The sequence below is a fragment of the Symphalangus syndactylus genome, chromosome X (assembly GCF_028878055.3).
Source record: "Symphalangus syndactylus isolate Jambi chromosome X, NHGRI_mSymSyn1-v2.1_pri, whole genome shotgun sequence".
Classification (NCBI taxonomy): domain Eukaryota; kingdom Metazoa; phylum Chordata; class Mammalia; order Primates; family Hylobatidae; genus Symphalangus; species Symphalangus syndactylus.
In genome coordinates this window covers 63,687,280-63,703,645 of record NC_072447.2, presented here as the reverse complement: position 1 = coordinate 63,703,645, position 16,366 = coordinate 63,687,280, and the positions used below count along the sequence as shown (strand labels likewise).

General features: G+C 40.3%; 1 protein-coding gene across 5 annotated transcripts in view; it reads right to left on the bottom strand.

The window, feature by feature from the left end:
* CCNB3 (cyclin B3) overlaps positions 1–16,366 on the bottom strand; it is a 93,195-nt gene that overhangs the window by 66,333 nt on the left and 10,496 nt on the right. For 2 of the 5 annotated variants that reach the window (XM_055268880.2, XM_055268883.2), the window contains 3 exons: positions 4,806–4,880; positions 4,164–4,294; positions 475–582 (listed from right to left, as the gene is read on the bottom strand). In XM_055268880.2, the coding sequence (XP_055124855.1) occupies positions 475–582; positions 4,164–4,259 (204 nt within the window). In that variant the 5' untranslated portion in view covers positions 4,260–4,294; positions 4,806–4,880. Of the gene's footprint in view, positions 1–474; positions 583–4,163; positions 4,295–4,805; positions 4,887–6,417; positions 6,508–7,354; positions 7,388–16,366 lie in introns of those variants that run through there. The other 3 variants (XM_055268881.2, XM_055268882.2, XM_055268884.1) reach the window with 3 other exon arrangements.

The window sequence follows — 16,366 nt, the reverse complement described above, 5'->3', positions numbered from 1 at the left end:
TTTGATTATCACTATGACTGGGCTGCTGGTGGAATTTAATGCCTGAGGACCAGGGGTGCTAGTTGAGATCAGTCCTACACAACAGAAAAATTGTCCTGCTCAGAATGTCCATAATGTGTGAATTGATAAACACTGCACTAGACTACAATGATTCCACCAAAATACTTACCTCGAAGGCCTGGGCAGTCACCTCTGGACTTTATCTAAGTGCAAAATTCCATAGTTCTCATAGCTATCTGCAATTTCATATCTGATAATCACTGTCTGCTGCTTCCAGAGAACTCCACCAATTGCTCCAGATGGTAGGTGCCAGGAACAGAGCCCCTGCAGTTTCTGAAACTGGGTCATTGGTCCCAAATAAAATTTGCTGTCAACATTCCAGAGAGGGTCTGGTAAAGCAGAAAGGTCCCTCAAGAAACAACATGTCTAAGCCTTATGCAAAACCATAGCAAAGAATTGGACTAGCATACTCACATTAGTGAGATCTTCAAAAGCTGATCTCTTTTTGAGTGCTCCCTGAAGTGAAGATGGAGACTCCTGAAGTGAAGATGGAGATATCTTCGTTTGGCAATTCTCCCCTGTCTAAAAAAGTAAAAGAGGTAAATGAGTATATCCAATTGTGAAGAGTCTCTTCAGGGACTTTGGGTCCTCTTTAGGGCTCAGGGGAACTCCAGAATCTCAAAGTAACTGAGGATGCATATAATAAACCCAAATAAACTATAACAAAAGGAAATTCTGGCACTCAGAGCTGTTTATTAAGTCCCTAAAGGTGGTAGACATTGATAATGGGGTAAGTCTATGAAGAGGCAAGATGACCTTCAGTGTTAACTCACAAAATGAGCAAAATATAGCTCAGTAAAGCTCATTTCTCCTCTTCTCTCATACTTACAGTTATCCTATCCAAGGTAGACCACTACCACCCCTACCATTCCTAGTCATTCCTTTAATATAGATGTTTCAGGTAGATCAGTTTAATAATTTAGCAAATATCTAAGTGTCTCTTACGTTAAGCAGCTTTTTCAGGTAGATCAGTTTAATAATTTAACAAATATCTAAGGGTCTCTTATGTTAAGCAGCTTTTAAAACAGCAGTCCCTAACCTTTTCAGCACCAGGGACTGGTTTCATGGAAGACAAATTTTCCACGGACACTGGGGTTGGCTGGTTTTGGGATGATTCAAGCACAATACATTTATTGTGCACATTTATTATTACATTGTAATATATAACAAAATAATTATACAACTCGCCATAATGTAGAATCAGTGGGAGCCCTGAGCTTGTTTTCCTGCAACTAGATAGTCCCATCTGGGGGAAATGGGAGACAGTGACAGATCATAAGGCATTAGATTCTCATAAGGAGTGCACAACCTTGATCCCTCGCATGCGCAGTTCACAATAGGGTTCATGCTTCTATGAGAATCTAATGCCACTGCTGATCTGACAGGAGGTGGAGCTCAGGAAGTAATATGAGTGATGGGGAGTGGCTATAAATACAGATGAAGCTTTGCTCACTCACTGCTCACCTCCTGCTGTACAGTTGGGTTCCTAACAGGCCACAGACTAGTACTGGTCCATGGCCCAGGGGTTGGGGACCCGTTTTAAAAGACATTACCAGTAAGGATAACAGCACACACATCTAGATACTGCTCCAGGATCAGCTCTTTACTAACTGTTGACCTTGGACAAGTCACTTAATCTCTAATCCTCAATTTTCTTATCAGTAAAGCTGGATAACTTGCCTTACAGTCCTTGAAGATTAAATAAGACAATACATGTTTTTTAAAAGTTCGTATGAACTGTAAATGGGCAGAAATAGTATTTAAAATAATGTAGTCTGATATGATTGTAAACCTCACAAGGAAAATTTTATATTAAAAACAAAGTTTAGTAATCCAGATTAATCTCTGATTGTTAGTATATATAAAGGAGGGGCCGGGGAAGGGAAGGGGGATGAATATTTTGAAGCAGAAGGGGCTTTTTTCCCCACATATTCTGTATCTGTGCTTGCCTTACCCCATTCCCAAATGAGTAAGACCATCTCTATAGGGTTAGAGGTTAGGGCAAATCACACTATAGGAGTCTTCTACCCCCTAACAGCTTTATGTGGTAAAAATCTCCTAAGTCTCGGACTGCCCTTATGAAATTCTGAGAACAAATCTGCCCTACCTGTATCAGAGAGTTGTTATAATGTGAAGCAGGACACTGGGATCAGACCATTTGCTCTGTTCTTCAGCTGTACCATTAACACTTAATACATGGCACAGTGAGTTACCAGAATTGGATTCATGACACAATAAACCAATCCAGCACAGACAGCAATCTTAAAAGAGCTGGGGCCGCACGCGGCGGCTCATGCCTGTAATCCCAGCACTTTGGGAGGCTGAGGCGGATGGATCTTGAGGTCAAGTGATTGAGACCATTCTGGCCAACACGGGGAAACCCCGTCTCTACTAAAAATACAAAAATTAGCTGAGCGCGGTGGCGCATGCCTGTAGTCCCAGCACTTTGGGAGGCTGAGGCGGATGGATCATGAGGTCAAGTGATTGAGACCATGCTGGCCAACACGGGGAAACCCCGTCTCTACTAAAAATACAAAAATTGGCTGGGCACGGTGGCGCATGCCTGTAGTCCCAGCTACTCAGAAGGCTGAGGCAGGAGAATTGCTTGAACCTGGGAGGCAGAGGTTGCAGTGAGCCGAGATCGTGTCACTGCACTCCAGCCTGGTGACAGAGCAAGACTTCGTCTCAAAAAAACAAACAAACAACAACAACAAAAAAAAAACAAAAAACAAAAAGAAAAACGAGCTGAGGGCCAGGCACAGTGGCTCAGGCCTGTAATCCCAATCCCAGCACTTTGGGAGGCCGAGGCGGGTGGATCACGAGGTCAGGAGTTCAAGACCAGCCTGGCCAAGATGGTGAAACCCCGTCTCTACTAAAAATACAAAAATAAGACGGGCATGGTGGCAGGCGCCTGTAATCCCAGCTACTCAGGACGCTGAGGCAGGGAATTGCTTAAACCCGGGAGGCGGAGGTTGCAGTGAGCCGAGATCGTGCCACTGCACACCAGCCTGGGTGACTGAGCGAGACTCCATCTCAAAACAAAACAAAACAAACCAAGCTGAGAAGAATTACTTCCATTTTGTAATTGATTAAGCCAAGACATAAGTAAGCTATTAGTCTTTAATCTAGCTGATGATAAATAATCCTACTAGAAATTAGCCAAAAATGAAACATTATTTTCTCAGAAATTAGCTAAGAAATAAACTGTTATCCAATTCCTATTTAATATTACTGGTAGAAATAATTGACCCCAAATAAAATTATAGCTGAAACTGAACTCAATAAAACTTAATTTGCAAAATGTACTCCAAGAAAGTTGGTTTTGGAAAAATAATTGCCACTAAAGAAAAGTTATAATGGCAGAACACTAATCCGAAAATTTGATGTCGACAAAAATCTGATCAATATATCAAATCTTTCACGAAAAATTTACATAGGAAAAAATTTGGCACCTCCATGAAAATCATTTTAGTAAAATAAACAAGATTAGAAAATGTTTATCTGTGCGCAGAGAAAACCAATCAAGGAAATTAAATTCACCTAATGATGTTTTGCTCCAGGAAATACTCTCTTGATGCCAATTCATCAGTGCTAGTATAATTCTGATTAAAATATGTATGATGATGAACACAGAATATCCTAAGGTTAGAACATCAAACTATCAATAAAGTCAAAACAGCAGAGTCAAAATATACCCATTCTTCAAATTTAATAGCTATAAAAAGCATAATAATATATGTGCTGATATAATCTTCATACTCTCCCCAGAATATACCAAACAGTCTTTCAGCAAGGTGCTTGGAGCTTCTCAGAGAAAGTAAGAATATAGACATGATCATTAATGAGGACTGAGTGTTGTTCAGTTTTGAGGGTTATGGAGGGTGGCCTTCATTTGAGCCCTGCATTTATGGGAAAGAAGAGTCCATACTTTCTCCCCGAGTTCTAATTTGCTGGCATTCTCCAACTACAAGGGCTGCCACCCCTCCCCACTTTCTCAGGTTAAACCAGACATATTTCAAAAGACTCACAGGTGAGAATAGGTACTGAGCCAACACAGGAAGAGACTACCAAAGATATTGTTGGGAAAGACAGCTTGCTCTAACCTTTTCAGATGGGTCATGATGACTGGGCACAATTTTGCTGGACTGAGATTTCTTAGGCACAGGTTTGGAGCTCTGGGGTGGTAGTGGCAGTAGCATCTCTTAGATTCAGCTGCGTCTTGTCCAAGACAGGGCTGCAATCAGAAAGAGGCTCTTTAACACCATTCACCAGAAACATCATAAATTCTCTGAAAATTCTTGAGAATTTTCAGTCTATCTATAGCATCCCTAGGAGAAAACAGACTTTGATGTTGGGCAGATCTGGATTCAAATCTTGGTTTTATCACAATTAACCTCAGGCAAGTGACTGACTTAAAATCTCTGGGCTTCAGTTACCTCATCTGTAAAATGGAGATAAGTATACCTACCTCTGCAGGGTGTTGTTCAAATTAAATGAGACACTTTATGTAAAAAGCCAAGCACAGTGCCTACCATCCTCTGTGAACGCTGGGATGTTGTCTAGCCCCTAGTTTAGGCCTAGCAACACTGGGGACAAATTACATAGGAGTTTTGCATTGAAAACAATGAAGAACATGACAGCTCATATAGTATGGAGGCAAGCTGGTAGAGCCAATGTTCTTTAAAAGGCATGAGGTTCTGGCAAAGCAATTATGACCCTCCAGAGAAAACAATAACTGCACACACATGTATTCGTGATAGGCCAGGCAGCATTCAAAGGCTGCGTTCAATCAGAAGAAACCGTAATCCAGTTCCAGACACCTGGAAGGAACAAAAAATTCAAAAGATGAGATTATAGCAAACTAACTTATTAAAAAATCATTTGACATAAGAACTTGATCTTGGATTTCCCAGCCTCCAGAACTGTGAGAACTAAATGCCACCCAGTCCATGGCACTTTATGGCAGCGCAAACTAGGTGCTGTAGAAACATAATGGAAAGTCAGTAATCTTGTTGGGGACAGGGGCTGGAGGAAGGCTTCACAAAGGAAGTAACATGTGATCAGGACTTAAAATGACAAACAGGTTCCCAAGTTGACTGGGAGGTTTCCAGGCAAAGAAAGCCTGAGCCCAGGCAGAGGCATGAACATACAGAGTTCAGGGATGTCCTAGTTGTCTGGAGTAGGGAGCATAAATAACATGCTGGGGAGGGGTTAGAATGAGGCTGAAAAGCTAGGCTGGGGCCAGGCTGGTAAGAAAAGGAAACAGAAAAGTCTGCAGCTTGAGGGGAAAGTTTAAGAAAGGAGAAAGGCTGATTTGGGTTTCGCTTTGGATGGAGAAGGATGAAACATTTTGTAGGTGAGGAAAAGCTAGTATAAGTATATGCATTCACATATGTTACCAAGGTTGATTCTCACAACAAAACCATGAGGCTAGGCAAGGCAGGTACAATTCTATCTTACAGTCTCAGATGAAGTAAGTAATTTACTACCCAGGACAAACTATTAAGGGGCATAGGCTGCCCAGCTTTTTCCAGGGCAATTTCTAAAATACCATGACGTCTCTTTGATCACACTCAAAAACATTCCAAAACAGTGAAAGGCCATAGTATGAGGAGGTAGAATGAGCACAGGTCTTGGAGTTTGAATAACTGGACTTCTAAGCCAGCCAACTTAGCATTTCTGAGCCTCAATTTCCTCATTTTCAAAACAGCTATAATACCACTTACTTGCAGAGGACTTGTGTGGCTCAAATGCAAATTTACATGTACGAAACCTGATGCATGGCAGGCATTTAATAAATACTGCCTTACTCCCCTCTTCTTCTATCAAATCCAAACCTATATTCCATCTCATTCCTCAAACCTCAGCCAAGCAGCAATAAAGCTAAATTGGGTGCACCCACCCTTAACTGCACTGTATGAAAATCACTTACTCCACTATTATTATTTACACCTCATAAATTTTTTTTTATGGATGACCAAAGACTCACACTCTGAAACCTTTACCTTTTAAAAGGAAAAAGAAATACGGAGTCCACAGGCTAGAAAACTCTCAGCTGGTAACATACAGGTTAACTAAATCTCAGAGAAAATAGGTTATTTAAATGATGGTCATATACCCCATTTATTATCCTGAACACTAATCATTTGCATTGAGGGACAGATGCACTGACTTAGGTAAACTAATTTTCCCAGGGGGAAGGGGAGGAGAGGGGATTGACACTATCAAAAAGATCCTTTCATAAAAGGACACTCTCTGAGGAATGCTCTCAACTTCTGCCACCTACAGAACCCTGAGCCTTGGGCAAGAAAATTAGAATCCTTTCCCCCTTTCAGACTTTCCATGTCCCCTACATACACACTGGCAAGTGTTGCAGACTCCATTGGACCTCCCAGGGCTGGTGCTGAAACCAACACAGGGGCAGCAGGGCTAAGCTGATCAAAACAGTCTACAAGAAGTAGTAGCAACTTCATTTTTTATATAAAGGCAGGTTACAGACAGCAAGGCTCTGGGGAGAGAACACAGCATTGTGTCAATAAAACAGCACTGGGCTGGGAAGGATGCCTAAGGTCTAGTTTTGGCCCTGCTCTTAGTTGGCTGGGTGACACTGGGCAAGTCCCTTTCCCTCTCTGGGACCCAGTTTTCCCACCCAATAAAACGAAGCGGTGGAACCTCTTCGCTATTCAATGTGGTAAATGGACAAGCAATATTAGCAACACCTGGAAATTTGTTAGCAATTTAAAACCTCAGGCCCCAAACTAGACCTATCAAATCAAAATCTGCAAATTAACAATATTCCCAGGTGATTTCTATGCACGTTAAGATTTAAGCGCCGCTGTTCTAGGGTCCCCTCTACCTCTGATCTTCTACGATTCTAAGCGTAGCAGAGGGTGGTGAGAAAGCCAAAGCTGAAGGTGGTTGCCGGTGGGAACAGAAAAGAGCCAGTGAAGATAAAAGGTTAACAATAGAGTGAGGATACGTGTGTCCATCCTCCCTGCATATCCTTCAACCTGTAGCTCAAAAGACATGCTGCAAGTAGCATTTTATGACTTAAATATGTCTGATCCCTCTGCATTTGTAGATGAAATTAATCCTGCACACTTTCACTTGTGAAAAGACGTTTTGTAAAAGTACTCTGATTCAGGCACGTATACTAATTGCTCCATCTAAAAGCTGGGACCCAGTCTCGTTTGCTTTGCCATCTCACTCCTTAACAAACACTCCCCCTGCCCAACCTTGTACAGGGCTCACTCCACAGGCTGCTGATCGAGAGGAGATTGAAAAGTTTCCTTACAGGAACGCCGCACATCCCAGCAACAGAATTCAGCAAGGGGCTGGAGTGACGCCCAAGGACCCACTGGCAGGCGACAGAGCCGGACGCTGGAGCCAGCAGTACTTGCCCAAAGGCGCCTACCTCACACCGAGATTGAGGACAGACAGCAAAGACCATCGATGCACCCCTAGACCAGGAGAGGCCAAGGAAATGAACGGAGCTCCTTACTATAGCGACTCGAGTCCGTCTCAACCTGACTCCTGCGCCCGTCCACCAGCCCAGTTGGGATTTTGAAAACCACAGCCGTCATGAAGTGCAGTGGTGATTGGCCAGCAGAGGACCAATCAGCGTGCACAGCTGCGACACGCGAAAGCCTAACAGGAAGGGGTGGAGCTAGGTATTTTAAAATCCAACTCTGCCTCTGAAGAACCTCGCAGTAGGGTGTTGTTTCTAGTATAATTGGTTGGACCAGGCTGGGCTGACACGCAGGGAGTACCGGGTCTCTTTAAAGACGCGTTTTTGGCCAGGCGCGGTGGCCCACTCCTGTACTCCCAGCTCTCTGGGAGAGCAAGTTGGGGCGCATCGCTTGAGCACAGGAGTTGGAGATGAGCCTGGGCAACATGAAAAAACCCCTTCTCTACAAAAGATACAAAAATTAGTTGGGGCGTAGTGGTGCGTACCTATAGTCCCAGCCACTCGGAAGGCTGAGGTGGTAGGATCACTTGAGCCCGGGAGGCAGAAGTTGCAGTGAGCAATGATTGTGCCACTGCTCTCCAGCCTGGGTGACAGACTGAGACCCTGTCTCAAAAAAATAAAATAAAAGACGCGTTTTCATTTAAATAATCTTGCCACAGGATGGGAAGAGCAGAGCAGCTGTATGATGCAGGTACGGGCCTATTAAAACATTAATATTAATAACCCCTTATAGAGTCAAGCATTAACTCCTGCAGGCTTCACAAATAGCCTTGTGGAGGAAGCAAGGCAGAAGTTACTGCCCCTATTTTATGAATGAGCACCCAAAGTGCAGAGAGCTAATAGTAGTTAAGTTAATTCAGCACGTGCTACCCACTATAAAATTTTTTATTGCTTTAAATCCTGTCCAAAAACAAGATACTTGTATTATTGCCATTTTACAGATGACAAAATTGTAGTTTGCTAATAGCTCAATATCTCATTCATTTCATTCATACATTAGTTCAATTGTTTAACAAATATTTATTGATCACCTGCTTTGTGCCAGGAACTAGAATACATATGTGTATATATATATATAATATAATTATATTATAATATAATTATAATATATTATATTATAATATAATATATAATATATATTATATATTATATTATAATATATTATAATATAATATATAATATATATTATATATTATATTATAATATATTATAATATAATATATAATATATATTATATATTATAATATATTATAATATAATATATATTATATATTATATTATATATTATATATATTATATATATATGATCCCAGGCCCTCTTCTCATTTTAATCTCCCTAGGTTATCTCATCCAGATACATGACTTTAAATATCATCTAAAAGCTGGCCCTAAACTCCAGGTTCATGAATCCAAATTACTACTCCACATCTCCACTTGGATATCTAATAGACACCTCAAATTCAGTATGTTCACAATAGAACTTTGAATTGTCAAGGCCCTCCCCAAACCTGATCCTTTTCTCAGTATCCCCCCTTTCAGAAATTGATACCACATCAAACTTGTTATTGAAGCCAGAAAGCTGGGTATCGTCTATGATTCTAACTTTTTTCCATCACCTTTGTTGATTTGACCTCAAAATATATCTATACCCATCAATGTCTCTCTATCTTCACTGCCACCTAGGCTCTCATTTGGCTCACTGTCAAGAGCCTCAAAGCTGTTTTTCCCGTTTCCAAAATTTACCTTTCTCTGATACAAATACAGCACAACAACAAGAGCAATCTTTTTACAAAAGAAAAATGGTATCGTGTCCCTCCCTTCTTCAGTAATTTCCCACAGAATTTAAAATAAAAATCCTAACTACCTACCCTGGTCTACAAGGTCCTGCCTACCTCATCAACCTCACTTCATAAACTGCATTTCGCATTCCCTGCTCTCCAACCATAATAGTCTTCTTTCAAATATTAGAATTTACCAAACTCTCTCTACCTGGTATTTTTGTACAAGATGTTCCCACAGCCTGGAACATTCTTACCTCTGTTTTTAAAATTGCAAGTTTTTTCTCAAGGATCAAGTCTCAGCTTAAATGGCCCCTCTTCAGAGAGGCCTTCCCTGCCCATGTTATTTAAAGGAGGATTCTTCTCCCACTTCATTATACTCAGCCCCTTAACTTTTTAAGGAATAATACTGCAATTTGTAATTTTTAATTTCTCAAGAATGCAAGGTTCATAAAGAGTAGGACCATACATGTTATGCTCTATCTCCACTGATAAGCATTAACAAAAGCTCACGTTTATAAATTATTTACTATATGTTCGAAACTGTTCTAACATTCACAAAAATCCTGTGAGGTATTAATATCCCCATTTGCAGATGAGGATCCTGAGACATGGAAAAGTTTAGTAACTTTCCCAAGATCACACAGCTAATAAGTGATCAGACTGGAATTTAAACACAAGTAGTCTGATTCCAGAGGACAAACATAACCACCACCCCATATCTGCCTCCTTGATAGATAACTGAAAAATATTTATTCACTAAGTAAATGAGCATCTTCTTGTAAAGGTCATCATTGTAGACAAGTATCCCACTGGGATGCACATAAAGGAAATGTAGCATTAACACAAGTCACCATAAGTCTTTAGTCATGAGAGGAAAAGGTCTATCCACCAAAACAACAGCAACACAAAAATCACAAAAGAAGCAATTTCATTTCTCCTATTTTTTCCTAGCTTTTCACATCATCAACAATAAAAACTTACTGAGTAAAAGTTGTGATTTTTCCAAAAATTTTTAAACGTATTTTTCCCTTAGCTGGCATACCTCCAGTTGACTTAAACTTTTCTTTGGGTACCATCCAGAGAGGACACTGAGAAAAGAGAAGACAGCCCTTTGACTCCAAAATTTGTCAATATTTCACTCGTCCCAGGTATACAACATTCTCATAAACTCTCCTTTCTCCTCCCTATGCCTCTGTATTAAAGTGTAATAGAAAAGATCTATTATAATCTACCTTACTTTTACATGAAAGTATATTACAGATGGATCCAAGATTTGAATTTAAAATGGAACCATGAAAATACCAGACAAACTATAAAAGAATATTTTTATAATTTTGCAGAAGGAAAAAAAACTTTCAAAACAAGATGATAAATTGTTAGTAGCTAAAAATTTTAAAATTTATGTTTGGCACAACAAACAGCAAAGCAAGGTTAAAAAGACCTAACAACAAACTGGCAAAAGAAAAAAAAGACAACACCAATGACAATACTTTCCAAAATGTAGAACAAGCTCTCTAGATTCCTCCTCTCTGGGCAGGGCATCTCCAAAAGAAAGGCAGCAGCCCCAGTCATGGGCTTATAGATAAAACTCCCATCTCCCTGGGACAGAGCACCTGAGGGAAATGGCAGCTGTGGGCACATCTTCAGCAGACTTAAACGTTCCTGCCTGCTGACTCTGAAGTGAGCAGCGGATCTCCCAGCACAGCACTCGAGCTCTGATGAGGGACAGACTGCCTCCTCAAATGGGTCCCTGACCCCCTTGCCCCCTGACTTGGAGACACCTCCCAGCAGGGGTCGACAGACACCTCATACAGGAGAGCTCTGGCTGGCATCTGGTCGGTGCCCCTCTGGGACGAAGCTTTCAGAGGAAACAGGCAGCAATCTTTTCTTTTCTGCAGCCTCTGCTGGTGATATCCAAGCAAACAGAGTCTGGAGTGGAACTCCAGCAAACTCCAGCAGACCTGCAGCAGAAGGGCCTGACTGTTAGAAGGAAAACTAACAAACAGAAAGGAATAGTGTCAACATCAACAAAAAGGACGTCCACACAGAAACCCCATCCGAAGGTCACCAACATCAAAAACCAAAGGTAGATAAATCCACGAAGATGAGGAAAAACCAGCGCAAAAAGGCTGAAAATTCCAAAAACCAGAATGCCTCTTCTCCTCCAAAGGATCACAGCTCCTCGCCAGCAAGGGAACAAACTGGACGGAGAATGAGTTTGATGATTTGACAGAAGTAGGCTTCAGAAGGTGGGCAATAACAAACTCCTCCGAGCTGAAGGAACATGTTCTAACCCAATGCAAGGAAGCTAAGAACCTTGATAAAAGGTTATAGGAACTGCTAACTAGAATAACCAGTTTAGAGAAGAACATAAATGACCTGATGGGGCTGAAAAACACAGCATGAGAACTTCGTGAAGCATGCACAAGTATCAGTAGCCAAATCAATCAAGTGGAATAAAGGATATCAGAGATTGAAGATCACCTTAATGAAATAAAGTGTGAAGACAAGATTAGAGAAAAAAGAAAGAAATGGAATGAACAAAGCCTCCAGGAAATATGGGACTATGTGAAAAGATGAAACCTACATTTGATTCGTGCACCTGAAAGTGACAGGGAGAATGGAACCAAGATGGAAAACACTCTTCAGGATATTATTCAAGAGAACTTCCCCAACCTAGCAAGACAGGCCAACATTAAAATTCAGGAAATACAGAGAACACCACAAAGATACTCCTTGAGAAAAGCAACCCCAAGACACATAATCATCAGATTTGCCAAGGTTGAAATGAAGGAAAAAATGTTAAGGGCAGCCAGAGAAAGGTCGGGTTACCCACAAAGAGAAGCCCATCAGACTAACAGCAGATCTCTCTGCAGAAACCCTATAGGCCAGAAAAGAGTGAGGGCCAATATTCAACATTCTTGAAGAAAATAATTTTCAACCCAGAATTTCATATCCAGCCAAACTAAGCTTCATAAGCAAAGGAGAAATAAAATCCTTTACAGACAAGCAAATGCTGAGAGATTTTTGTCACCACCAGGCCTGCCATACAAGAGCTCCTGAAGGAAGCACTAAATATGGAAAGGAAAAATCAGTACCAGCCACTGCAAAAATATACCAAATTGTAAAGAACATCAACACTATGAAGAAACCACATTAACTAGCAGACAAAATAACCAGCTAGCATCATAATGACAGGATCAAATTCACACATAACAATAACCTTAAATGTAAATGGGCTAAATGCCCCAATTAAAAGACACAGATTGGCAAATTGGATAAAGAGTCAAGACTCATCGGTGTACTGTATTTAGGAAACCCATCACATGTGCAGAGACACACATAGGCTCAAAATAAAGGGATGGAGGAATATTTACCAAGCAAATTAAAAGCAAAAAAAGCAGGAGTTGCAAACCTAGTCTCTGATAAAACAGACTTTAAACCAACAAAGATCAAAAAAGACAAAGAAGGGCATTACATAATGGTAAAGGGATCAGTGCAACAAGCAGAGCTAACTATCCTAAATATATAAGCATCTAATACAGGAGCACCCAGATTCATAAAGCAAGTTCTTAGAAACCTACAGAGACTTAGACTCCCACACAATAATAGTGGGAGACTTTAACACCCCACTGTCAATATTAGGCAAATCAACGAGAGAGAAAATTAACAAGGATATTCAGGACTTGAACTCAGCTCTGGACCAAGTGGACCTAATAGACATCTACAGAACTCTCCACCCCAAATCAATAGAATATACATTCTTCTCAGCACCACATTGCACTTATTCTAAGATTGACCACATAATTGGAAGTAAAACACTCCTCAGCAAATGCAAAAGAATGGAAATCATAACAGTCTGTCAGACCACAGTGCACTCAAATTAGTACTCAAGATTAAGAAACTCACTCAAAACCACACAACTACATGGAAACTGAACACCCTGCTCCTGAATGACTACTGGGTAAATAACAAAATTAAGGCAGAAATAAATAAGTTCTTTGAAACCAATGAGAACAAAGACACAACGTACCAGAATCTCTGGGACACAGCTAAAGCAGTGTTTAGAGGGAAATTTATAGCACTAAATGCCCACAGGAGAAAGCAGGAAAGATCTAAAATCAACACCCTAACATCACAATTAAAAGAACTAGAGAAGCGAGAGCAAACAAATTCAAAAGCTAGCAGAAGACAAGAAATAACTAAGATCAGAGCAGAACTGAAGGAGATAGACATATGCAAGATGGATTAAAGACTTATATGTTAGACCTAAAACCATTAAAATCCTACAAGAAAACCTAGGCAATACCATTCAGGACATAGGCGTGGGCAAGGACTTCATGTCTAAAACACCAAAAGCAATGGTAACAAAAGCCAAAATCAACAAATGGGATCTCATTAAACTAAAGAGCTTCTGCACAGCAAAAGAAACTATCATCAGAGTGAACAGACAACCTACAGAATGGGAGAAAATTTTTGCAACCTACTCATCTGACAAAGGGCTAATATCCAGAATCTACAATGAACTCAAACAAATTTACAAGAAAAAAACAAACAACCCCATCAAAAAGTGGGCAGAGGACATGAACAGACACTTCTCAAAAGAAGACATTTATGCAGCCAAAAAACACATGAAGAAATGCTCCTCATCACTGGCCATCAGAGAAATGCAAATCAAAACCACAGTGAGATACCATCTCACACCAGTTAGAATGGCCATCATTAAAAAATCAGGAAACAACAGGTGCTGGAGAGGATGTGGAGAAATAGGAACACTTTTACACTGTTGGTGGGACTGGAAACTAGTTCAACCATTGTGGAAGTCAGTGTGGCGATTCCTCAGGGATCTAGAACTAGAAATACCATTTGACCCAGCCATCCCATTACTGGGTATATACCCAAAGGACTATAAATCATGCTGCTATAAAGACACATGCACACGTATGTTTATTGCGGCACTATTCACAATAGCAAAGAGTTGGAACCAACCCAAATGTCCAACAACGATAGACTGGATTAAGAAAATGTGGCACATATACACCATGGAATACTATGCAGCCATAAAAAATGATGAGTTCGTGTCCTTTATAGGGACATGGATGAAACTGGAAAACATCATTCTCAGTAAACTATTGCAAGGACAAAAAACCAAACACCGCATGTTCTCACTCATAGGTGGGAATTGAACAATGAGATCTCATGGACACAGGAAGGGGAACATCACACTCCGGGGACTGTTGTGGGGTGGGGGGAGGGGGGAGGGACAGCATTAGGAGATACACCTAATGCTAAATGATGAGTTAATGGGTGCAGGAAATCAACATGGCACATGGATACATATGTAACAAACCTGCACATTGTGCACATGTACCCTAAAACCCTAAAGTATAATGAAAAAAATAAATAAATAAATAAATAAATAAATAAAAAGTAAATTCAAAAAAAAAAAAGAAAAACCCTTCAAAAAATCGAAGAATACAGAAGCTGGCTTTTTGAAAAGATTAACAAAACAGATAAACTGTTAGCCAGACTAATAAAGAAGAAAATAGAGAAGAACCAAATAGACACAATAAAAAACATTAAAGGGAATATCACCACTGATCCCACGAAAGCACAAACTACCATCAGAGAATACTATAAACACCTCTATGCAAATAAACTAGAAAATCTAGAAGAAATGGATACATTCCTGGACATGTACACCCTCCCAAGACTAAACTAGGAAGAAATCGAATCCCTGAATAGACCAACAACAAGTTCTGAAATTGAAGCAGTAACTAATAGACTACCAACCAAAAAAGGCCCAGGACCAGACAGATTCACAGCTGCATTCTACCAGAGGTGCAAAGAGGAGCTGGCACCATTCCTTCTGAAACTATTCCAAACAATAGAAAAAGAGGTACTCCTCCATAACTCATTTTATGAGTTCAGCATCATCCTGAAAACAAAACCTAGCAGAGACAGAACAAGAAAAGAAAATTTCAGGCCAATATCCCTGACGAACATTGATGCAAAAATCCTCAATAAAATACTGGCAAACCAAATGCAGCAGCACATCAGAAAGCTTATCCACCACAATCAAGTTGGCTTCATCCCTGGGAGGCAAGGATGGTTCACATCAACATACGCAAATCAATAAACGTAATCCATCACATAAACAGAACCAATGACAAAAATCACATGATTATCTCAATAGATGCAGAAAAGGTCTTCGATAAAATTCAACACATCTTCATGCTAAAAACCCTCAATAAACTAAGTACTGATGGAATGTATCTCAAAATAATAAGAGCTATTTATGACAAACCCACAGCCAATATCATACTGAATGAGCAAAAGCTGGAAACATTCCCTTTGAAAACCGGCACAAGACAAGGATGCCCTCTCTCACCACTCCTATTCGGCATAGTATTGGAAGTTCTGGCCAGGGCAATCGGGCAAGAGAAAGAAATAAAGGGTATTCAAATAGGAAGAGAGGAAATCAAATTGTCTCTGTTTGCAGATGACATGACTGTATCTTTAGAAAACCCCATCGTCTCAGCCCAAAATCTCCTTAAGCTGATAAGCAACTTCAGCAAAGTCAGAGGATACAGAATCAATGTGCAAAAATCACAAGCATTCCTATACACCAATAAGAGACAAACAGAGAGCCAAATCATGAGTGATCTCCCATTCACAATTGCTACAAAGAGAATAAAATCCCTAGGAATACAACTTACAAGGGATTTGAAGGACCTCTTCAAGGAGAACTACAAACCACTGCCTAAGGAAAAAAGAGAGGACACAAACAAACAGAAAAACATTCCATGCTCATGGATAGGAAGAATCAATATCATAAAAATGGCCATACTGCCCAAAGCAATTTATAGATTCAATGCTATCCTCATCAAGTTACCATCGACTTTCTTCACAGAATTAGAAAAAACTACTTTAAATTTCATATGAAAACAAAAAAGAGCCCAGATAACCAAGACAATCCTAAGCCAAAAGAACAAAGCTGGAGGCATCATGCTACCTGACTTCAAACTATACTACAAGGCTACAGTAACCAAAACAA